Source organism: Protopterus annectens, chromosome 3.part1 (assembly GCF_019279795.1).
Source record: "Protopterus annectens isolate FY-2018-M chromosome 3.part1, PAN1.0, whole genome shotgun sequence".
Taxonomy (NCBI): Eukaryota; Metazoa; Chordata; order Ceratodontiformes; family Protopteridae; genus Protopterus; species Protopterus annectens.
This window is the reverse complement of record NC_056732.1, coordinates 575,434,248-575,459,181: the sequence shown is the minus strand read 5'-3', so window position 1 is coordinate 575,459,181 and position 24,934 is coordinate 575,434,248. Positions and strand designations below refer to the sequence as shown.

The following is a 24,934-nucleotide window of genomic DNA, read 5'->3' as shown; positions in this document are numbered from 1 at the left end:
ATATTGAGAAAGTTAGCATTTTTACATAAGTAATTGCTGATATCTGCAAGACCATAATTATTTTCTTATATTTACAAAAAACAGAACTATTTAATTTTGTATTTAATTACCTGCCTAGAACACTCATCACTTCTGACTAATTCAATCTCAGCCCTGGCTTAGTGAAACAACCACTGTTGCAAAGAATACAAAAGGATGTTAACAAATTAAGTAAAATCAATAAAAATACAAGTATCTTAACATGCAAAAAATAACAAAGTACATTAAATTAAGAGAAAGTGATAAAAACACCAAGATCTTGGTATAAAATATGTACACCAATTTACCTTACAGCTAAGATAAGGACAGAAAAAATTATGCAAGATGAGAAAGCAGTAGTAAAGAAAATCAATAGAGGAGATATGGTAGTGGAGAGTTAAAGGTTGATGTAGGTTATATGACCTAAAGGGTTGCAGTAATATTTAGTATAGTTATAAATGTATGATATTTTAGCAGTGTATGGAATCTGGAAGAAGATGTGTCTTTAAGTTCAGTAGATAACGCTTCCTATAGTTTGTGGCAGAGAAGTGAGAAAGCATAGTTAGTTGTACAGATTGAAAAGTGGGATTTGTTTACATGATGCCATAGTTTTTTTAACATCTTTATTGAATTATGTGTGATGAGTCAGGTTTTTGAGGTTGTGTAAGGTGCTTGTCTTAATAGTTTTCAGGTTAAAGGAGTGAGTTTTTGTTCATGTAGGAGTTTGAACATTGCAAGGCCAGGTCATCTCTTAGCTTAATTGGGGGGGTCCAGTGTGCTTTTTCTGTTATACAGTGGTGGTCATTTCTGAAGGAATGTGCAGATGTTCTTCATCTCACATTGCTGCAGTCCTTACTTATGGGTAGTTCGCTGTCCTCGGTCGGCCCGAATACCAAAGTATTAGGCTGACGTCGGTCATGGGCGCTCAGAACTGACATCAGAGTGTCAGGGTATAAAAGCGCATGACCGACGTCATATCCTCAGTCTTTTTTGCCGCATGGTCCGATGCAGAAGCAGCGTTGCGAGTGCCGTTCGGCGTTCTGAAATTTTCGAATTCTGAGTTTCAGACCGAAACCAAGTTGGGCTAAGTACCCGTTGGGAATATTTTTGTTTTTCCTTGCCTCAGTTAATTCCGGATGTCAGAAAAAGTGAATAATTGTATTTCTTGTGGGAAACAGATACCGCATAGGGATTATCACTCTCTTTGCATTCCTTGTTTGGGACCGGACCACGGCGTAGTCGGGTGTCGGTTTTGTGCTAGGTTTAATAAGCGCACTATAAAAAGAAGGTTAGATTGTGCTAGGTTAGTCTTTGGTAGCGGTGTAATTATAATATGCCGTCGGATCCTCCGGCGCCGCTCAAGAAGCGCAAAGACAAATCCTTGAAACCTAGACAGGTTGATTAGTCCGTTCGGACGCCGGTCCTAGAAGCTACAGTAGAGCAGGGGGATCCGGTTGAAGTTTCTGTTGAGTCTCAGGGGGAAACTTTGATTTTGCAGGATGTGGCCTCCCAGGAGTCAGGTCAGGCTGAAGGGGCCTCTCAAGTTTCTGTTCTCCCTTCTATGCCTAAGGTGGTTAGGCCTTCTGCTTCTATTCCTAAGGCTTCTTCTAAGGGCAGGTCTGTTTTGCCTTCCTCTGGTGTCCCTCCTGGTACTTCAGGGTCTGTGCCTAAAAAGCACATGCTTAAAATGGCAGAAGATTTGATTACTTTAATTAGAGGTTCTATGCCCCCTCCTGATAAGAGGCCCAGGGTGGTGCCAGAGTTGGAAAGTTTGGATCAGGCCTCAGATGACTCAGAGTCTTCTGCTGAAGATATTCTAGATTTTCCTCCTTATTCGGATTCTGATGCAGAGGATTCCACTCCTTCTGCTTCTCCTCCAAAGGATTTTTCATTTTCAGAAACTATGCATTCCATGAGGGAGCATTTTAAGTGGGAAGGACAGGATTTCTCTGATTCAAGGAAGAGGCTTAGGGAATACTTGTTTTTACCACAGCATAGACCCTTGGCTATACCTCCTGTTTTGGATGTTGTTCAAGATGTTTTCTCGGAGGCTTCCCTTAATCCAGATTCTTTGCCTCCTGCGCCAGTTAAACCGGACAGATATTACAGGGTGCCTGAGGCTCATAAATATCTGTATGAGAGTCCTAGGGCGGACCCAGAAACTATTAGTCAGGGGCCTAAGGGTGTTAGAGCCTCTGTTGTAAAGAATCCGGTTCCTCTAGATAAGGAAGCTAGAGCTTTGGATAGATGGGGTAAGAAGGTGTATACCTCTTCTACTTTAGCAATGAGGGCTTTAAATTGCCAGTTTCATATGTTGAAGTATCAGAATTTCCTCCTTTCTCAGCTAAAATCTAAGGTGGATGCTTTGGCAGAGGGCATAGAGTGTAAAGAATTGCAGGATTTAGTACATGTCTCTGAACAGGTGGGTAAGCATTCTTTGCAGTGTGGTTTTGATGCTGTGCAGGCCTCTTCTAGGGTGGCTGCCACTGGTTCAGTTCTTCAGAGCACGCCTGGCTTAAGGATCAGAATTTGTCCGAGCATGTTAAAACTAGAATTCTGGATGCCCTTTACAGTCTGAAGTTTTGTTTGGTCCCCTGTGGAGTCGGTTTTGAAGAAAATGGAAGACAAGGCTAAGTCTATGCAGACTGTTAAAGATTTTTTGCAGGTGCAACCTCCAAAGTTTAGTAGAAATTGGCCTACTAAGGGGTGGACCTACCCTTCTTCTGATTCTCAATCTAGGGGTAGATCTAGACGTGGCAGGGGCAGAGCTCACAGTACATTCAGGCCTAGAACTTGGAGTTCGCCTGCACAATCTGCAGGTGAGGGCAGGGGCCAGTCCTTTCGTAAACAGCCCAATGACCTGCATTTTCAGCTGCCAGATTCTTCTTGCCTGGCAGCTCCTTTGGGAGGAAAGTTAGCACTCTTCAAGCAAAACTGGCTTTTAGTCACACAGGACAAATCGGTATTGGACATTATAAACCGAGGCTACAAGTTTTATTTCCATACATTGCCTCCTTTCAAAGGCATGCCAGACGTTCCTCCTCGGCAAAGGATAGAGGCTCACAAGCAGATTTCTTTGCTTCTTCAAATAGGAGCTATTCAGCCAGTTCCTCTGTCAGAAGTGGGACTAGGATTTTATTCTCGCCTGTTTCTAGTACCAAAGAAAGGGAACACGTGGAGACCAATTTTGGATTTATCTATCCTCAACACTTATCTGGACATTCCAAAGTTCAAAATGCTGACGTTACAACAGCTTTTACCTCTGTTGGGAAAACATCACTGGATGGTAACTCTGGATCTCAAAGAGGCTTATCTTCATGTTCCTATCAGGCCCAGTTGCAGGAGGTACCTGCGTTTTCGGGCTGGAAATTTACATTATCAGTTCTCTGCATTGCCCTTTGGCTTATCTACTGTGCCCAGAGTGTTCACAAAGGTTCTGGCTCCAGTGATAGCCTTTTTCAGGTTAAGAGGAATACAGATTTATCCTTATTTGGACGATTGCCTGATTATTGCACAACACAAGGACGAACTTCTTCATCATCTACAGTATGTGATGGTAGTGTTAAGATGCCTAGGGTATTCTGTGAACGAAACAAAGTCCAGTCTAGTACCCTCTCAGGACATGTGCTTTCTGGGTGTAAGACTGAATACAGCTTCCCAGATGGCCTTTTTGCCCCCGGGCAAACAAAGAAGCCTTTCTCTTTATTTCCATCAAATGTCTCTACAGTCCAGGCTGACTGCAAGGTCAGTCCTTCAAGCCTTAGGGTTCATGGCATCTAGTATTCTGGTGCTTCCCAATGCCAAACTGCATATGAGGAAGCTTCAATGGTATCTCAAAATGTATGGACACAACACTGCCAAGATCTAGACACTGTCATTCCAATAATACCTTGCATTCAGAAGGAATTTTTGTGGTGGGCTCAGGAATGTCACCTAAACAAGGGACTCTCTGTGACCCGACCAGAGGCGAGTCAGATTTTAACGACAGATGCCTCGGACAAGGCTTGGGAGCACACCTCAATGGAAAATGGGTGCAAGACACGTGGCCTGTCAGACTTCAACATTTGCATATCAACTTGAAGGAGATGTTAGCAGTTCAATTTGCATTGATGGCTTTCAGGGATTTACTTCACCCAGGACAGGTGTTGATTCAAACAGACAACACTACTGTCATGTGGTACATCAACAAGCAAGGGGAACCCATTCGTACCCTCTTTGCAGGCAAGCGATGATTTTGTGGGAGACTGCTCTCAGTTTACAACTCAATCTTCAGGCAAGGTTTCTACCAGGAGCACAGAACTCCTTAGCAGATGTGTTGAGCAGACAAATTGTGGATCCTCACGAGTGGAAACTGGATCCTCATGTGTTTCAAAAGTTGACAGTGTTATGGGGGACTCCAGACATAGATCTGTTCGCTTCTCCACTAAATTACCAGTTGCCAAAGTTTTGCACAAAAAGGTTTCATCCCACAGCTTGGAAGGTGGATGCTCTATCATTCAGTTGGAGCAATCTACATGTCTATGCCTTTCCACCTCTGCCTCTCATTCCCAAGGTACTCCTGAAGGCCAGAATAGACAAGCCATCCATGATTCTGATAGCGCTGGATTGGCCTCGACAGCACTGGTACCCACTACTGAGGAGTTTGGTACGGGAGCCTCCATGGCCTCTGCCTTTGATTCCGCATCTTTTGTCTCAGGAGGGCAATCACTTCCTCAATGTCAAGATTCAGTCTCTGCATCTCACAGCCTGGCATATTCTGTTCTAGACCCTGGAGGGTCTCAGCTTCCACAACAAGTTTTGAATGTTATTTTGGAGGCCAGAAGGCCTAGTACAAGGAAAGTTTACAGATAAATGGAGGAGATTTTTTCTTTGGAGCAGAGCGAAGGACTTTGATGTTTCCAAGCCTGATTTAAGTGTTTCTCTTCAATATCTTACTGAGTTATTGGACAAGGGTTTGTCTTTCTCCTCGATAAAGGTTCATGCTGCAGCCATTTCTGCTCACTATGACTGTGACCCTCCTTTGTTTTCCCATCCTTTGTTTAAGCAATTTCTTAGGGGGCAAAGAACATAAGACCCCCACGTAGAGCTCCTACTCCTGCTTGGGATCTCAATTTTGTGTTGGAAAAACTTACTCTACAACCTTTTGAGCCTGCAGCTACTGCCGAGTTAAAGTATTTATCATGGAAGACTGCTTTTTTGTTGGCCATTACCTCTGCAAGAAGGGTTTCTGAATTACAGGCCCTTATGGCAGTGGAACCTCTCCTGATTTTTCATAAGGATAGGGTATCTTTGCGTACTAATCCTTCCTTTATGCCTAAAGTGGTTTCTAGTGTGGCCTTGAACCAATCTATTCATTTGCCTACTTTTTATGCAAACCCCCAAAATAAAGGGGAGAAGATTTTGCATACTTTGGATATTCACAGACAGTTACGTTATTATTTGAGCAGAACCAAGGGGTTCAGGCAGTCTCAGCAGTTGTTTGTTTCTTTTGCTTTGGGTTCTCAGGAAACCTGTTTCAAAACAAACTATTTCTAAATGGATTGGGTTTTGTATTTCTTTCTGTTATTCCCATCATGGTAAGGAGGTTCCGGTTGGAATCAGACCTCATTCCACTAGAGCTACTGCCACTTCTACTGCCTTTCTAAGGGGGGTAGCTACAAAAGATATTTTGGAAGCAGCCACTTGGAGTTCAGTACATACTTTTTCCAAGCATTACCACCTTCCTCTTTATTCTAAGTCTAGGGCTGGATTTGCCTCTGCTATATTACAGGGCATTTTAGCAGCCCCTAATGCTTTATGATTTTGCCATCCTCCCTTTACCTCTGCTTTGGGATTCTACCCATAAGTAAGGACTGCAGCAATGTGAGATGAAGAACATAGTACAGTTTTGTACCTACCATAAATGTAGATGTTCAAGATCCACATTGCTGCAGTCAATTTCCCTCCCTCCTTCCCCTCTGTAGTTTGGCATGGTAATATGGGTTGGGTGATGGTTGTTGTTGGGCATGTTTTTGGGAGGTATCCTGTTTTTGGGCTGTGGCCTTTCTTTTAGGGCCTTCTGACATCTGGGGCAAGAAAAGACTGAGGATATGACGTCGGTCATGCGCTTTTATACCCTGACGCTCTGATGTCAGTTCTGAGCGCCCATGACCGACATCAGCCTAATACTTTGGTATTCGGGCCGACCGAGGACAGCGGACTACCCATAAGTAAGGACTGCAGCAATGTGGATCTTCGAACATCTACATTTATGGTAGGTACAAAACTGTACTTTTTGTTTTGCTTCTTGTGATTTGTATTATGCAGTGCAGCCTATCCAGCCTCTGATAATGGATGCTTCATGCCCTAATCATATTGGCTCTTTCTCTTCCAATGTGGGCATGCTTTACATGTTCTACTTTGTGTCTTTCATTATTTAGTAATATTTCCACTGCCTGTACCCAAAATTAAACTTACATTACCTTAATACTCTTAAAAATTCACAGCAATTATCTGAAATAGACTTAAATGAGGCAACATAACTTGTCACTAAATGTGTTCATAATAATGCAACTTTTGACTTATTTCCAAACTGAAGCCAATCTTGTTATGTGTTGTGTGTTACTACACTTGTGCTACTGCCATTCCCCTCGATCAACCTTTCTATATCCTTTCTGAATGGCTCCACTACCTAAACCCATTTGGCCAGTTTGTTTCAGGGGCAAAGAGCCCCGCATTACCCAGGCTGTATGAGATTGGCCTGTTATTTTTTGCCAAGGTGCACTGTTGTCCTGTCCATTCCCCAACAGTAAGAGTTGGGTGTCAGGGAGCAGGTCAGCTATCCTAGTCCATATGAGTGGCCTACCCTTAGATAACCTGCAGGCTCACAATGTCTGCCTGATTGGAGGAGGTGGCACATGTGCTCCCACACCTACCCCCTCTTCTCTAGCTCAGCAAGGAAGTCACTGCTTGATGCAATATTAATCAACAGAGGCAGTACAGATGGGAGAAATACCCAGCCACTGCTAGGCATCTCCAAAGCTGCTGACGTAGAAGCTCCCTTCCGTTGATGACAAAGCTGGTATCAGCCATTCAGACTCATCTATCCCACCTGATCCCTTAGATGTCTGTGCTGCTTATTGAGCACAGGCCTTGGGATGGTACTCAGGGCTTCATCCCTCTTTGGCATGGGACTGGGGCTTTCTGCCCCCTTCATTGGTATTGTGGCAGGGAATCTACCATAGTATGTACACTGGATTTTTTCTGTTATAGTACTGTGATCTATCGCCAGCACTAATTCATTATACTACTACTGGTTGATTAATTTATGATTCACTGTCCTGCTGCTAATCTGTATACTTGTGTATTAAAAAATTGTGAGAGTGAACTTTTTTCAGCCTTGACCTGGACCATAGAGGTAGGGGTAAATACAGTCATAATTGTGCGCTTTACATACACAAGGGAATATCAAATTCTTAAATACAAAAACAGTTAATTGATCAAGTTCATATATGTCATAACTGCTACTAAAACCTGTGCAGTTCTTCTCCAAAGACTAACTTCAATTTTTGTTTTTTTTCCCATTTACATTGGAGGCCAGAGGAGAATAGTTCCAAGAAAGATTAAACAAGAGTTGCACTGCATTACAGAAATTATATTTACAGGCATTAATAGCAAGGACACAGGGTACTAAAACAGGTCACTACACAGCTAAAAAAATCAATCAGTAGTCGGCATTGCTTACACCCTGCCAACAATTCATTTTAATGGTGAAAGTCAAAAAAGCAGGAAATAGTTAACAAAAATGATTATGTTCAGTCTAGGATTCAACAGAGAATGTTAGAGACTAGAAATAAGCATATGAGTTCTTAAAGTGGAATGTAGTAGAGGGTGGCAGATGGATAGAAAAGAGGCAAAGTGGAAGAATGAATGTGGAAAACAGTGCAGCTTCTGGTGTGAGGCCATAAAAATAATCAGGAAAAGGGAGGTCAGATGTAAACACAAGCTGACAGTGGAATCATTTGTACTGATTGTAAATATCCATATATTTTTTAACATAGAGAGTTTGGATCTGTCATATAAATATTATATATGTTTAATCTGATATTGTATATTGTATATGCTTTAATTCTGTAATACCATACTATAATCTTGATATGTTATGTCTTACTATCAGCTTGATATATTGTGCACGCCACTAGTTTCCTACTGGATTACTGTTCCACTCTTATGAAATTCTGTACTTATCCTGAGCCTGGGTCATAGCTGAAATGTGTCAGTAGACCAACCTAACTGCTGGGCAAAAATAAATAAATAAATACAGTGATGCTGCAGCATTAGTGTTTCCTTTTAAATGATTACTCAGGTGCACTTCTGTTTCACCTCAAGCCAGTATTTAAAGGTAGAGGTAGATGAGTTTTTTCAGGATTATCCTTGCTTGACACTGGCCATTCTGTAACATTAGCAAGGAAAACTGACCAGTCAGTGTGTTTAGTTAGCTGATGTGCTCTATGAATGGGTGAAAGCACACAAGCCACCTTCACCTCTCGTTCAGTCATATATATCTTCTCTATCACAGCCTTCAAAGTCTAACTGGCAGCAATTGCTTTTCTAACCACTAAATTTAAACTGCAAATGAAGAAGTCTGTCTAGTTAACTTTCACGACATCATTAATAAAAAAAAGCAGAGAATATCTTCAAAAAAATGGGAAGAAGAGAGTACAGAAATAATTTCTACCACTGAAACAATACGTGTAAGATTTCGCTAAAAAGAACAAAAAGCATGAAAGAGGTAAATTTTTAACATTATTTTCATCAAAAACCCATAGCTCTGCTAAAGCTTTATATTTTACACTCAAAAGTTTAATGTTCCATTTAAGGATGACCACCATTTAAACTATGACAGTGAGATTTTGCAGTTCTCATCCCGGCTATGATTTATGAAAATATCTGCGAAGTGACATTTGCAAATAGGCTTATGCAACAGCACACAACAGTTCGACAGAAAACTCCCTAAAATGACTACATTCAAAATTTCATATAATAGATGCTTCCTTGGCTGTTGATCTATGAGGCTGTTTAGAAGGCTAGCCATATAGTCCCATTAAGTTTTTAGCATTTGTATTTTAAGTATGAATAATCCAGAGACATGCAAAACATTTACATTTACAAATTTTGGTTACCCCCATTCATTCAGATTACATTTGAATAGTGTAAGAGAAGTACTTTGATTTGTGTGGCGAGAAAGACAATTCCAAAGAAGTGGTATTCTCTGTTATACATGTCTGTCCCTCCAGCATGTTCTGTTTATGCTGCAAAACAGATTTAGATCTCTTGAGTAGGTGTTTATGTCCCCATTTGGACTTGCAAATGTGCAGTAGATCTGACAGGATAGAATCTTGTGGGGCTCTGTATGCAAGACTGAGATTGACCCTCAGTAGCCTGTATGATACCAAGAAACATAGGTGAGGTTCAGTCTCTTAGATCTAGCACAGCTAAACCTTACTTCTCTAGAAAGATGCATCAGGCAATGAAGGATAGAAGAAAGGATTATAAACTTATGTTCCTCTATATTATTCTTCTGATGTTTCTTCCTATATGAATGTTATTAAGAGACACTGGGGAATTTTAACAATGGACCATGACATCAGTAAGCTGATAGACACTACTCCCAGATTCCTTTTTAGAAATATGAAATCATTGAAAAGGCAGGTTTGTTACCCCACCATGGATTCTGTGCAGCATAGAAATAAAGTTACAATGCCCTGTGGTAGGTGTTCAGTGTGTTCATACATTGATAGCAGTGCAAAATTTACACATCCAGACCAAAAAGGGATTATGAGTTTCATATATTTGCTAATTGCAGTACAGAACATGTTGTTTATTTAGCCCACTGTAAGGAATGTTCCAAATGTTGTATAGGAAAAACTGATAGGGCTTTAAGGGAGAGAATAAAGGAACATGTTTATTATATACAAAAGGGAAGCACAACTAGTGCTTTGTCAGAACGTACTGGCTACTGATTTTAGGCACACATTCAAATTTCTTGTTATTGGTAGAGTCTATGACACTATATAAGGGGTGGAGATATAAGGAATCAAACAGAACAGATGGAAGCTAAGTGGATTGTCAGGCTGAGGGGAGATTTTGGGCATGGGTTGAATGAGTTTGTACCCATTAAACCCAAACTGGTCAAGACCACTAGCCAGATGAGAGTATTTGTCTTTGCATCTACAATTATATACATTTGTTTTCTTGTTAGCTAAAGCAGTATTTTTACTTGATTATTGGAAGTTTTGTATATATATTTTTACACGTTTGTGTTGCATTTATATGTATGTGTTTTTATGTGCTGTTTAACATATTTTAGCTGTATATCTTTAAATTTTTTGGTCATGTGATTTAACACGGTTTCACTTTTCTACTTAAAAGCTAGTTTTGGTTTAATGTGTTTGTTATCTGATGAAGCAGCAGTAGCTGCAAAAACGCTTATGACCTACAGTAAATTTAAGTTTTTAACCTGGAGAGTCGTGCCTTCCTTGGGTCCATCAGTGTTCTTGGATTCTTTAAAATAGTAACTAGAGGTTGGTGATCAGTTTCAATCTGAATAGCTGGACCGTAGATATAATCATGAAACTGAACATGCAAATACTGTTGCCAAAAGTTCTTTCTCAATTTGAGCATATTATATTTCACTTTGTCTGCTGGTCTTCCCTCTTGAAGAATACCTGCGCCAATATAAAACTTTGAAGCATCACAGGAAAGAGCTACTGGTTTATTGACATCATAGTATCTTAATCTAGGTGGGATGGCAATTTTCTGCTTAAGGTCTTCAAATGCATTTGGTATAGGGGCTGCAACTCCCTCGACTGTACACATTGGATGATGCTGTCTCTCTAATGCTTTGTTCAAATCTCTTGGGTCAATACATATTCTGATTTCATCTGTGCATTCTTTTGTGGGCTGCCACCATGGACAACACCTATTCAGTTGGTTCTGTGACTGGACAAATTACACCTTGCTGCACCATTTTATCCACTTGAGCTTTAACTTTATCCTTCATAGCTATCGGAATGTTTCTTGCTGGTCTGACCACTGGACTGACCTCTGGATCTAACTTCATAGAATACACAACTGGAAGCTTGCCCAATTTTAATCGAAGACTTCAGCATACTCTGAGAAAATAGCTTCAGTAAAATTGGAACTAGGATATATGCTTATACGATGAACTTCTTTGGTAAAGTATAACAAATTCATTCTCAAACTATCTCCGAGATCCAATAATGACTGCACAGGCCTTCAGACTACATAGACTAACAAGTTGTAACAGTTCCTAGCCAAATAACATGAAAGCAGTACTGAGCGCTCGGTTTGAATTTCTTCACCTCAATAAGCAGTAAGATTCGCACAACTAGCCACATTGAATTGTTCACCAGTTCTCACCTTAGAAAATGTGTCTGCTGACATAACATTACACTTTGACCCAGTGTCCACTTTAAGCTTGGCCAGTTAACCATTGATCTGGACAGTACAAAACACTTCATTCTTTGCTAACAAATTTACTGCATCAGCCTTTTCACCAATTACTGCTAACACCCTCTATGTTGAAAGTAAATTGCAGCTCTCTATATGATCAACTTGTTTTTTTGAGTGACCCTTATTTATAACTGTGTGAGGTTTGCTTAATTTGCAAAACTTCTGAAAATGGTTCCATTTTTACACTTGTGGCATTACTGACCAAATGCTAAGCATTTTTCTCTCTTAGACTCCTGATTGGCACCACAATTGCAACAGTTAACAATAAAGCTGGATTTGGGTTTTGCTGACTCACCCTTATACTGCAGTGAGCATGTCCTTTTCTTAGAACTTGCTGGAAAACTATGGGTTTTACCTGGGGAACCTGCAGGGGTAGCAGTTACCATGTGCTTAGGCCAGTTTCTGCTAGCCATGTGTTGCATGCTGTCTACATTTGCTCTGGAGCCTGCTGAAACCATGCTCTTATCACTCGCAAGCATACTTGTGTGCCTTTCTGTAATTTTGTGGATTTGACAAATCTCAATAGCTTTGCTCAGCGTTAAATCACTGTCGTCTTCTTCTCCTCTTTCGGCTGTTCCCGTTAGGGGTCGCCACAGCGGATTATCTGTTTCCATTTCTTCCTGTCCTCTGCATATTGCTGTGTCACACCAACCACCTGCATGTCCTCTCTCACCACATCCATAAACATTATCTTAGGCCTTCCTCTTTTCCTCTTACCTGGCAGCTCCATCCTTAGCATCCTTTTGCCAATATAACCAGCATTCCTCCTCAGCACATGTCCAAACCAACGCAATCTCGCCTCTCTGACTTTGTCTCCAAACTGTCCAACCTGAGCTGACCCTCTAATATACTGATTCCTAATCCTATCCATCCTTGTCACACCCAGTGCAAATCTTAACATCTGTAACTCTGCCACTTCCAGCTCTGACTCCTGCCTTTTTGTCAATGCCACTGTCTCCAACCCATACAACATAGCTGGTCTCACTACCCTCTTATAGACCTTCCCTTTCACTCTTACTGGTACCTGTCTGTCACAAATTACTCCTGACACTCTTCTCCACCCATTCCACCCTGCCTATACTCTCTTCTTCACCTCTCTTCCACACTCATCATTACTCTGAACTGTTGATCCCAAGTACTTAAACTCATCCACCTTCGCCAACTCTACTCCTTGCATCCTCAGCATTCCTCTATCCTCCCTCTCATTCACACACACGTATTCTCTTAGTCCTGCTGACCTTCATTCCTCATGAAGCAAATTCTTTTTCACTGCAGCACTATTAATGCCACACACAAGCCTATCCTTTATCAACTCATCTTTTAAGTCAACAAACCGACACATTTTAGCTTTGTTTCTCAGGTCAGTAATGTTAACTGCAAAAGTTTCCCCTGGTTTCTGATCTTGTGTAAAACAAATGCCTCTCTAATGCTATATTTGTTTGGGGGTTGCACATTTCCCTGAACTTGCATTTCCAACACTCGGGGTCTTTCCTTGTCAGCCTGTACAATATGATGGTTTTCACCTTCTCCCTCATATACTGCTGGTGCATACACAAATGAACGCTCTGTTTCAGTGGCCTCTGACCCAGCTAGGTTTAGCAAATTGAATGTCCTGGTGCATGCATCTTTGTCAGAATAAGCTACTTGTATAAAATATCGTACTCTTGCTCAAATATTCTCCAATTCTCTGCAATATTCAAGACCTCCGCGGTGGTGCAGCGGTAGCATTGTTGCCTCACATCAAGAGGTTCTCCCGTTCGATTCTCGGCTGGAGTGCAGGGAGTGCCTTCTGTGTGGAATCTGCATGTCCTCCCCATGGTTGGGTGGGCTTTCGAAAGATGTGCATAAATGGACGTGCCTTCGTTAAAGGTTGAACGTCGAGCTGGCACCTCGGCGTTCGTGAAAATCTACTGCCAATCATTAGTGGATCGGAGTTCCGCTGTGGTGACCCCTAACCGGGAAAAGCCGAAAGACAACAACAACATTCTGATCAAATACAAGTGGTGATGGTTTTTGAAATCCATCTGCAATATTGGCACATACCAGTGAAGGCTTTTACAAGTATGCACGAACACACACACGCCAGAAATTTATGTCAGTATTTGTAACTATGCCTAATAGCACAACAAGCCTCTAAATAACTGAGCTTTGGGAAATAAGACTCTCAGGTACAAGAATGCTCTTGAAATGACTCTAGTGTAAGAAATCACCTCGTCTGTGTAAGAAACATTTCAGCATAACTGCACTGTGCGAATAAACTGGGCCGAAGAAGCTCAGAGTAAGAAACATTTCAAATAACTGCACTTTGAGAATAAATAATAGACAGCACACTGAAACTTTCCCAAAATGGCTGTACTTTGCTAAATAACCCTTTACAGTGCAAGAAACAATCTGTATTGGCAGCACTTTGCAAATAGACACACCCACCATAAGAAACTTTTCGAAATGGTTGTATTTTGACTGTATTTCACAAAATAGTTGCACCTTGCACACAAATTCTTCAGAATAAATGCACAGTAATAAGCATACACTGTAAGCACTTTACACACTTTGAGATACTTTGAATAACTCTAGTTATGTCCTGAATACAGTGGAAAATAGTAGTTATGCCAAAACGCAGTACTTTGCCAAAAACATGCAGTCGCCTTGCTTTATTTAAGCTTAATGTGCCCTTTTTGCCCTTATTATATTCATTTTGCTCATTTAATCTTTTTCCGTGCCCATTATACTTTTCTTGTGCTCATTTTACTCTAAACATGCCTGTTTTACTTTAAACATGCTCGTTTTGCAATTCTGAGATAATTTCAAACCCCTTATGTGCTTTTCTGATAATCATTTTATCAAATATCTTAATTTTAAACATTTTGTTTAATTAATAAACCTTTTGTGCCTCTCGCTTTTTTAATAATGCAGTTTGTGCCCTTGTAATGCTCCGTTTTATCTTTTTTATAAAATAAATTGTTCCTGCAAGTTTTCATTACCTTTGGTTCATTTCTAGCCCTTTTTTGTGCTCAGTTCTCTTAGTTTACTTTCAGTGTTAACTCTGCACCTCATAGCTCTGAAAGTGGTCTCTGGAATCCTGGTTCTGACACCATGGTACTTGTCCAGTCTGGATAAAATAGATGAGCCTTCATGGGTTCTGTTCAAGCAGCTTCATTATGTACAAACACATCAGGATTGAGGCTTAATAACTTTAACTTAGGTAAACTTATATGCAAACGAGCTATTAGACTCACACACGGTCACTCTCTGCTGCACACTCAAAATGGCACTGAAGTTGTCACATGCTTCCTATTTATATGTATGTGCTGACCTTGAAACACTTCTTAAAGATACAACACACACACACACACACACACACACACACACACACACACTATTCTGCACTCCTCATCTACATCTTACAGCATAGCCCGTACCCTCCTCTACATGGACAATGGTAGTCAGGGATCTAGGCATCTAGGACGACAATTCTGTCACCTATGACTACCTTGTTGTAGAATGTGAAAAGAATGGTTAGAAAATACTTCTGTCTGATATCTCATCTAGGTCAAAGGATGTTATTGTCCCTTTGTACTCTGCCCTAATTAGATCAATTATTCAATGCAGTGCCCCTTGGGAATGTACATATCACAGCTGGAACAGTCCTAATCAATCCTGACAAAAAAGATTATTGGCCTAAAAGCCATTAGATACCAAAACAGTCAAGAAGTCTTGCCTCTGTACGCTGTATGTTGTAGATTTTTGTATAGAGATCTGTACCTGGCATCGTGTGGCATCAAAGACTCAACCCTAATGGATCTGTGATGCCTTTACAGGATGAAGGGCTATGCAAATACCTGAACAAAGGATTTGGACCTCCACCAACATATAAATAAAACCTGTTGGAAGAACAAATTCATTACTTAGCGGTTGTGCCATCTCTGAAAAGTTGTTCCTGAATGTTGAGCACAGTGACATCCTTTTCTACTTTGAGGCTAATTCTGTTAGGAGGATGGGTTCTTGCAAGTTCATCCCAGGCCTGATATGTTTTGCCCTCCTGGAAATAAGGGGATGCAGCTTTGGTGGTATTTAGCAAGGTGCAAATTTACTTAAATAGACATTCATACCTAACTTCTCTATCAACCCCTTAACCATTAAGTATCTCAGTAAACTGTAAATATTTCTTTATATTTAAGCTGTGTAAATCAAAACATATTTTACTTCACACTGGAAAAAATTGAAGGTCAGCCTACTTTTAGCCTCTCTGTTGCCAGTCTCATACTATTAGGTATCCTAAACACGGTAGCAACTGCCTCAAGCTCACAGATGATGAATTTTTATTAGCAGAAATAACTGTTTGTGAGAGGTGAAATATTTAAGAGAAATGGAGGTATCACTCTCACAATAAAATACAGATTATGATTGTCGCACTAGCACACCATACTGTGCACCCAACCCTGATGCATAATATAATTTCATATGTCAGGAAGTTAAGAACTAAGACCCAACAGCGTTTGGAGTTAGGCCACAGTAGCACTTCACTTTCTGACCCAAGGGAAATAGCTAATATCTCAGCTAACAAATTTAGTGCAAATTTAATTCCACCCAGGATTATAGCTATCCCACAGGTTCCACAGTCCTAGACACACCCTGTAATTACAATGGAACAAATTCTGTCAGCTCCCTCAAAAACCTAGAATACTTCATTCATGGGCCATGACATCATACCAGGTTGCCTGATTATCAGTGCCAAATATAGCCTTTCTGTACCCCTTCTTAAATTCTTTAATCTAAGCCTCTCCAGTGGTTACATTCCTGAAGTCTGGAAAACAGCTATTGTAATGCCATTACACAAGGGTAGTCCAACTATAGACTCATTAGTCTCACTAACTTCCTTGTGTAGCTATGGTGTGCATTATCTCAGACTTCATTAATCATTGAAAATCTGTCAACCCTTGTCCGTCATCACTTTGGGTTTATCAAAGGAAAGTCCTACCTCTTTAATCTAATTAATTTATTTAAAAAGTAACTGAAGCAATGGAAAGTGGTTATGCAGTGCATACAGCATATCTAGACCCGACCAAGGCCTTTGTCACTATTCCCCACGCAAGCATTACTGACAGAGTTTTAAATTTGAATATAAATCTTGATATTGTGCAATGGATAGCTAACTGGTTGTCTGACAGAACCCATGTGTTTAGAGTAGTAGGTGCCAAATGAAAGCAAAACAGTTACCAGTGGTGTACCACAGAGCTCAGTTTTGGGCCCTTTTCTATTGGGCATATGTTTCTCGGTCTTTAAGGCCAGCACTTAGGGCCTAAGGTTAACTAAGTGTGCAGATGACTGTAAATTGGGTGGTGTATAATCTTCAACTGACTCACAATTGCTCTAACATGGCTTAGACCACATTAGCAGTTGAAGCAAGGACAATAGTCTCAAATTAAATGTAAAAAATGTAGCATAGTTCATTTTGGTAAATAAAACAGTTTAACTTACCATATAGGAGATGTACCCCTCCAAACAGACACTGTTTTAAGGGATCTGGGTACTGCTGTTGATTATTTATTTTAACATTTGTTTACTGGGAAAGTCTGACTTGGAATGAAGGCAATTTTCAAAGGAGGCCTGGGGAGAAATGTTCCAAATGCATGTCTGAAATAATCCCTCTTTGACCATCACATCTCCTTAGTAGTTCAAAAAGCCTTTTATCTGTCCCATCTGATTTCCAAAGGCATCTCCACTAGATCTAGAGAAGTCTTAATTCCCCTTTACTCATATCTTTCAGACCCATTATTGAATATAAGACAACTTTTGGCATGCTTTTATCTAAACATATGACTAAAAAGATCAGTGGCCTCAAAAGTCTTGGTTATCAGGAAAGACTGGCAGCCCTTTCTCAGTACTCAGTCTTTTGCAGACTGTTACATGGAGATCTGTGTCTAGCCTTTTGTGCCATGAAAGCTCGAACCCTAGCTGATCTCCTATTTCTTTGCAGAACTAATGGTACATCAAATATTCAGATAAAGGAAATAAACCTTCAGCACCAAATAAGTAAGACACATTGATGTGATGGATTCATATCCCAGCATATCCTTCCTCTCTGGAACAAATTTCCACTACATGTCATGCAGAGTACACCTTGACACCTTCAAGGAAAACTTTGATAATTAGATGGGCAGTCTCAGGTTCTCTCCCTGTCTATCTTTTCTTGCCCTCCTTGAGGCTAGAGGGGAAATAGTGTTTTTTTGGCTAGGCTTAAAATGGTCTGCAGACTGATGGTCTAGTAATTACCTATGAACCTATAGATGATGCTCTCTAGAAAAATCCTTCACTAAGCCTCCTAGACCAGTAAGGATCAAGTCTCAAAAAAATCAAACATCACAACACATAATATCTCACCTTTAAAAAAACAGCTACTATTAGACAAAGGGCCTTAATACACCAGACTACTACACAAACAAAACTATTTTAGTGACTGGTCACTCCATAGTAAGATGCACAGATTCCCCATTCACAATTGCACCAGACAAATATAACTAAGTGGTAGTTGTGCATATGGTGTGAATGATTTGGGGTGAGAAACACTGAAGGAGATGCAGACAGACATGTCTGAGCTCTCTGTACATGTCACAATTGCAGTGCAACCCTTGTGCTGAATAAAATCCTTTCCTTCTCCACACATTTTGCCACTGTACAAAGAAAAGCTGATTGGTTTCAAGAATTGACTAATTGATGTCATTCTAGTGGGATCCAGTATGTGTCAGCATGGAACAAGATGCTTGACAGTCCTCCTTGCCTTGCAAGGGATGGTCTGCACCTGTTGTTCAAAGGCTTTCACATACTGGCAATAGCCCTTGCTATCCCCATAGTCATTGATTGTTATTAGCCAAGCTAGAAGCCACAAAATATTTGTGACCTGGTACTTAGAAATTTGGAGTCATCATGCACAACTCCACTAGTAACTCCCCTTCCAATTAAGTAAGACCATAAGATAATAATTTTTTTCCTCTCAATCTGTCTAAACCCCCCTCTGAAATCAGTATATCAGAATTCAAAGAGTTCAAGTGCACAAAATATCCAAAAATTTTATGATGAATTAGGCATTAACCCCTGTGTAACTTGCTTGATAGCTAGCTGGCTCACAGGATGCAGGAAGTTAGGATTGGAGAGACCCCCTCTACAAAGAGGCCAGTCACCACTGGAGCCCCCCAGGGCTCTTTGCTGGGTCCGCTCCACCTTGGCATCTATTTTTCAGAAGTCAAAGCCAGTGTCAATGGCCTTGGGCTTACCAAGTTTGCAGATGATTGCAAGCTAGGAGCAATCATAGAATCCACCCAAGATACTAGCATCTTACAGGAAGGTCTAACACAGTCAAATAACTGGTGCCAAAGCCACTTCTTAAAACTCATTACCAAGAAATATGTAATGTGAATTTTCATTAAGTCAACACCACCCAAGGAAATTACCTCATTCATAAAATATCCCTAAAAGAAGTCGCAGTACTCAAGGATTTAGGAACTTGTACAGATAGTAACCTGGCTTTTGTCTAACGTGTTTAAGGTTGTAAGAAAATCATTCTATGTTATTCAGCTTATAAATAAGGGCATGGCATCTAGGTCCAGGGAAGTCACTGTGCCATTGTAATTAGCTGTCATCAAACCTGTCATTGACTGTAACACCCCATCTGTATGTACTTGATCAGCTGAAACAGCCACAGAGGTTCCTCTCAAAAAGAATACAGGGTGAAAACACAATGTCCTCTGCAGATCAACTCAAAGCCCTGTCTCTATACTCTGCTACCTCCATGCTTCTGAGAGGCAATTTATGCCTGGCATACAAGACATCCTTGGATCCTGCTTTGATGGACCCTTTACATATCAGTAAAATGAACAGTCCCAGAACTACTAGATCTAAGAATTTAAACTTTGCATGTGACTTAAATAGGACATGTTGGAGGGACAGGTACATATTTCAGAGAATCCTCGTTCTGTGGAATAGGCTTCTCATCCATAAGAAGCAGAGCTCTTCCCTAATCCTATTCAAGTGCATCCTGGACCAGTGGATGGGAAATTCATCCCTGGTCTGACACCTGTGTCTCTGATAGAATGGACAGAGACGGCCGTTAAATCATATCCTAAATAAGGCAGAAAAACCCATGAGATACATTTGGGTTGCATGGCTAGGCTTATACAGGCCCCAGTGGTCATTAGCTTAGTACACACCTATGAAAAGGGAAAAAATGTAAATGTCCCAACATATCCTTGTTCGGCCTGTCTCCGAGTTATTCATATGCAAAATAAAATGGCTAGAGACTACTATGAGAATGTTAAGACTAAGCTTCATAAGGTCCTCATAGATCAATACCCATGTAAGTATCAATGAACCTATGAACCTAAGCCTACTCAAACCCAGTAGACATTGTCAACATACTAGCAAATCAATTTAGTGCAAATTTCACTAATGAGGCAACTATCCAACCCCCTACTATACTCGTATCTTTCAACCCTCCACCCCCAGTACTGAAAATGCTATCCAAGACTAAGAACACTTCCTCCATGGGAAGAGATAACATACTGGACTGTTTGCAAATTAATAGTAATCATGCCCTGGTGGAACCTCTCCATAAGTTATTTAACCTGAGCCTAGCTACAGTGTGGCATACAGCACTGGTGATGCCCCTCCACAAAGGTGACTTAATACTGACCCCAGACAGTGCAGGTCTACTAGCCTGAAAAGTATTTTGTAACAGATTTAACACAGACATTAAAAAATGTCATCAGACAAGTAGCAATTTGGTTTTGTAAAAGTTAGATCCTGTCTAATGAACCTGGTAAACGTCTTTGAAAAGGTAACACAAGCTATTGAAAGAGACCATACTGTACACAGAGCCAACCTTGATTTGGCCAAGACATTTAACACCATCTCCCATTCTAGCATAATTAATAAACTAAATGCATTAAAAATAGACCTCTGTATGGTAAGATAGCTAATTAGCTAAAAGGCTGAGAACCCATATGATGTGGGTGGCAAGAGCAACATCAAAGAACATGAAAGTTGCCAATGGTGTCCTGTAGGGCTTGGTGGTAGGAATCACATTAACTCAGTATTTACTTCTCTGACCTACATATAAGAAACCAAAACCAGTGGCTAACCAGGTTTGCAGATGACTGCATACCAGGAGTCATTGTCAAAGCCATGATTGACACAGAATCCCTCCAGCAGCAACTTACACTTATTAATGTGCAGTGTATTGAAAATAGACTTCACTTAAATGCTAAGAATGGAACATTGTCACATTTGACAGAAAACCATCTCTCCCAGCATCTAGCATTGAAAATAACCCCCTTCAAAATGAAAATATAGAGATCTGGGAACCTGGGTTGATAATTCCCTTTCTTTTGATCTCCATGTAGCAATGGTTGTCAGGAAATCCATCTATTTGGTGCAGCTAATCACTGAGGGAGTATCATCTCGATCTAAAGATGTTATTTAGCACTGATCATACCAATTATAAAATACAGTGCCCCACTTTGGGATGTACCTCACCAGAAATATCAGACAGTTGGAACAGTTCCAGAGGTTCTTAGCAAACAGGATCAGAGGGTAAAAATCCTTAAGCTACCAGAAAAGGCTGTAGAAGCACTCTCTTTTCTTTGGCATGTGGTCTCCTCAGAGGAGGCCTGTCCCTTGCCTTGCCTTATGAGCAATCAGGGACCCAATAGTCCATGATCTGTTATATCTTCACAAATCAAACAGTCCCACAAGTACCAGAACATGCTAACTAAACCTCTTTCATCAGATCAATAAAAGAAGGTGGACAGAGAGTTTCATTACTCAGCATGTCTCACCTCTGAAATAGATGCCCCTTGCAGGTAAAGTGGCACAATACACTGTCTTCCTCCAAATAGGACCTGGCTAATTGGATGGATAGTCAAAAATTCACTCCAGGCTTGATGGGCCTATCCCATTTTTAAAGCAGAGGTACACTCTAGGGTGGGAATTGGCAAGGCGTAATAGTTACAAGACTCAGTAGCCTTGAACTTACAATGAACTCTTGAGCTGCTCCATTGGGTTATGCCAGGATTCCCACATCTACTGGGAAATCTGGCTGGATCACAACTGATGGTGAATAAAAGATTAGGTTTTGTATATTACTACTGGGATCTCTCATTTGGAGATCCGTTATGCCAAGGAGACCCACACAGCTGTAGAAAATACCATGTTGCATCTCTGTATAATTGTTAGTGGTTATGATTTGTGCCATATTTATCTGTTGTATCTTTATGTATGCTTACACATTTGAGACTTGTAACAATTGGCTTGTTGAATATTTTATGTTGTTTAAAAAGAGGACTAAGACTGAGCTTGCAGCCCATTAGTTTAACCCTCTTCCTCTGATTATTAATAATCTAACCTTTTTCTCCAGGCATTTCATAAAGGATTTTCTTCCTCCTTTTTTATTTATTGATCTTTTCGTAGTACTAATGGCTTTAAAGCACTGAATATTTTCCTCCTGGGTGAAACTTCAGCTCTGTACATATGATTCTACAAAGGAAGGTCTGCACACTTTCAGACACTTTCTTATAATGAACTTTTAATTTGACGTAAATAAGTCTGAATTATTTTATGAGAATGTATGTGTATATTTTCCATGATGCTTTGATTAATAGAACAAAGGTGTGGCTGTATTCTGATGTTTCATTCTCAAATATTCTTTTTTCTTTCATTTTTCTAAGTGCCAGTACCAAAGTCCCACCTATAAATGTTAACAAGGTGTCGAGTAGCCTGCTGACTTTGGGTCGGAAGCTTATTGCAGGAGGTGGCAGCAGCCCTCCAGTTGTGACCAGTGCCAATAGCTTCATGAGCAGTACTCCTCCTTTGGTGAATGTAAGACCTACAGTAGATACCTACCCACAACTAGACCAAAATCTGCATCAGGACCAGCAACAACGCATGTTCAAATCTGAAAGTATGCCAGTGCAGCTTGGCCAAGGTATGTTACGACACTATATATCAAAGATGTGCAGGTACTCTTTTATTTGCTAATTGCTCCTTTCCATTAAGGGATTATGATAATATAGAATTTACTTGCAGGTGCACTTTGATAATGCAGAGTTTTTAATTTTTTGTCTGTCTCTTGTCAACACAGAAGTTTTGTCATATTCCTTTAACACTGTCCTATATGATACTGCAGTTTCTCCTAGTTTCACAGAAAGGGTTTACTAGAGTTCCAAGTACTTTTCTCTATTCTAGGCATTTTGTAGAAATATCTATAATGATTGTTTATGACTAATACCGCAGTACATTTGTAACTGGTATTGACTGATATAGTGAGACAATTTGCATTTGATATCATTTATGTTTTTCTATGTACTGAAGACTGCGCACATAGCCTGACAGGTTAAACAAAAGGTTTTCTCATCATGTTTTTTTGTGTGCCTTTTTCACTAACCATCAGTTCTCCTCCTGGTCAACCAATTTGTTTATTCATTGCCTTGTGGGTGCCAGGGGCAAGTCAGATGAACTGGGGAGAGACCATCATCCTGTGGACTGAAAGGATTTTAGGCTCTAACCTTCCATGAGTTCCAGGCTGTCTCTCTCAGGTTTTTTCCAGACCACAGAGGTGAATGTCCCACCTCTGTAGTAATACAACTGTCTGTCCCTCTGAGAGTTTGCTGTGGGGTACTGTGATGCCAAGCTTCACCTCCCCAATAGCTTATCATATCATCTCTGCTGCCCACTCTGCAATTTTCTGTCACTCTCATCCCCAGCAGCATGGTAGCTACACTCTTCCCCAGCATTTATCCCTCAGCCCTGTCCCCTGAGAAAAGAAAGTAGACATAGTCCCTTCATTCCTTACCCTCCCCCTTTGTCTGTTCTCCATTTACCGGGATGCTAATAAAACCATGGTTGCCTGGTGTACAGATAGGGCTTCATTTGTCTATGCTAGTAAGTTTTGTTTTTTTTTTTTTTTTTTTTAATCATTGTCAACAGGACAGTAAATATACATTATTTTTCTCCGATCTGAATTGCTGAGGGAATGTCATGAGTTACTGTTGGGGTGCCTTCAAGGCATTTAGGTGCTTAACCTTTTTTCCCATTTTACCCAGTTTAATTATATTTGCTTATGTAGACTGGAAGTTCGTTAACTTGTCTACTCTAACTTAAAATGCAAGTCCAAACAAATTAAAACTAAGTGATTGAAATGCTTTAGTAAGTACTCCATACTCCAAGATAAACAGCAACAGTAGCTAAAACGGTGTGCATGGTTCAGAAATTTCTGGATAGATATCACATTAGAGATAAGAAATGGGAGTGGGTTCAGAACAAGTTGGGACTCATTGCTAATTGTATTTCCTTCACGGGGTAGTAAAACATAGTGCACCAGCTAGAATTTATCACTGAATTTCCAACTTTCTAACCCCTTCCTTTATAAACTGTAAACTTTTAAACAGAAAATGTATTGATTCAGTAGCGTATCTTCATACCTCTCAACCTACAGACATTGAAAACAGGAACATCCAGCTGAAATCTAGATATCTAATTAGTATTACATTTGAACATCAACTTGATCATGTCTTCCTGCTTCCAGTAGAAGTGTGGAATACTACTCAGAAACATTTAGAAATGTTTAGAAAACAGTGTGTAACAAAAGGGATGGAAAATATAAACACATGATCAAGAGACAGTGTAAAATCTGCAGACTTTAATGAACTACGTTGTAAAATTCTACCTCACAAGGCATTTTTTTTTCTTTTAGAAGAAGAGACTTGTAAGAAGTGTGTCCTCTTTCTTTAAGTTATTGCTGCCACTAGTATTTTGATCATGTAGTGTGGTTTTCTGTGTACTAGATAGCTTCATAAATCACGTGCTGAGTGGAGTTCAGAAAATTGTGTGAAGGGATAAATCATGCCTGAAAATAAGGACATACCAACAAAAATATGGATATCCTAAATTAGACTTGAAAATAGGAATGTTCTTCCAAAATAGAGACATTTGAGACGTCTGCATATCTTTGAAATCCTATTGTTTGTACATGTCAGATGCCCTTCCTTTTAATCACTGTTGCAGTATTCCGTATTATAGGGATGTCCTGGTAAAGGTAGCCAGCCATACATCTAGCCAGCATATCAAAGCCTGGACCCTTCCATGCACTACACGTCAAATGTATGTCCTGTGTCCGAAGTATTAAGTACATAAGTGAAGGTGTGTAAAACCCTCAGAACTACATTGCTGCTAGTCCAAACACAGCATTTTGAATTCAGTGTGAAAATAGTATGTCTATCCCAGTTCATCAAGCCTAGGACGGATAAGTACTCCAATGGGGAATCTTCCTTTTTCTCATAGCTTGTTTTATTATAGGTAGATGTCATCCAGAAAGGTGACATCCCTGTTAAAAAGAAACAGAAGACAAGGCATG

The 24,934-nt window shown here is 40.2% G+C and overlaps 1 protein-coding gene across 1 annotated transcript in view; it reads left to right on the top strand.

Moving 5' to 3' along the window:
- TBC1D5 (TBC1 domain family member 5) overlaps positions 1–24,934 on the top strand; it is a 1,986,766-nt gene that overhangs the window by 1,421,392 nt on the left and 540,440 nt on the right. Inside the window, exon 13 of the mRNA XM_044066237.1 lies at positions 22,251–22,507. Within this exon, the coding sequence (XP_043922172.1) occupies positions 22,251–22,507 (257 nt within the window). The remainder of the gene's footprint in view (positions 1–22,250; positions 22,508–24,934) is intronic.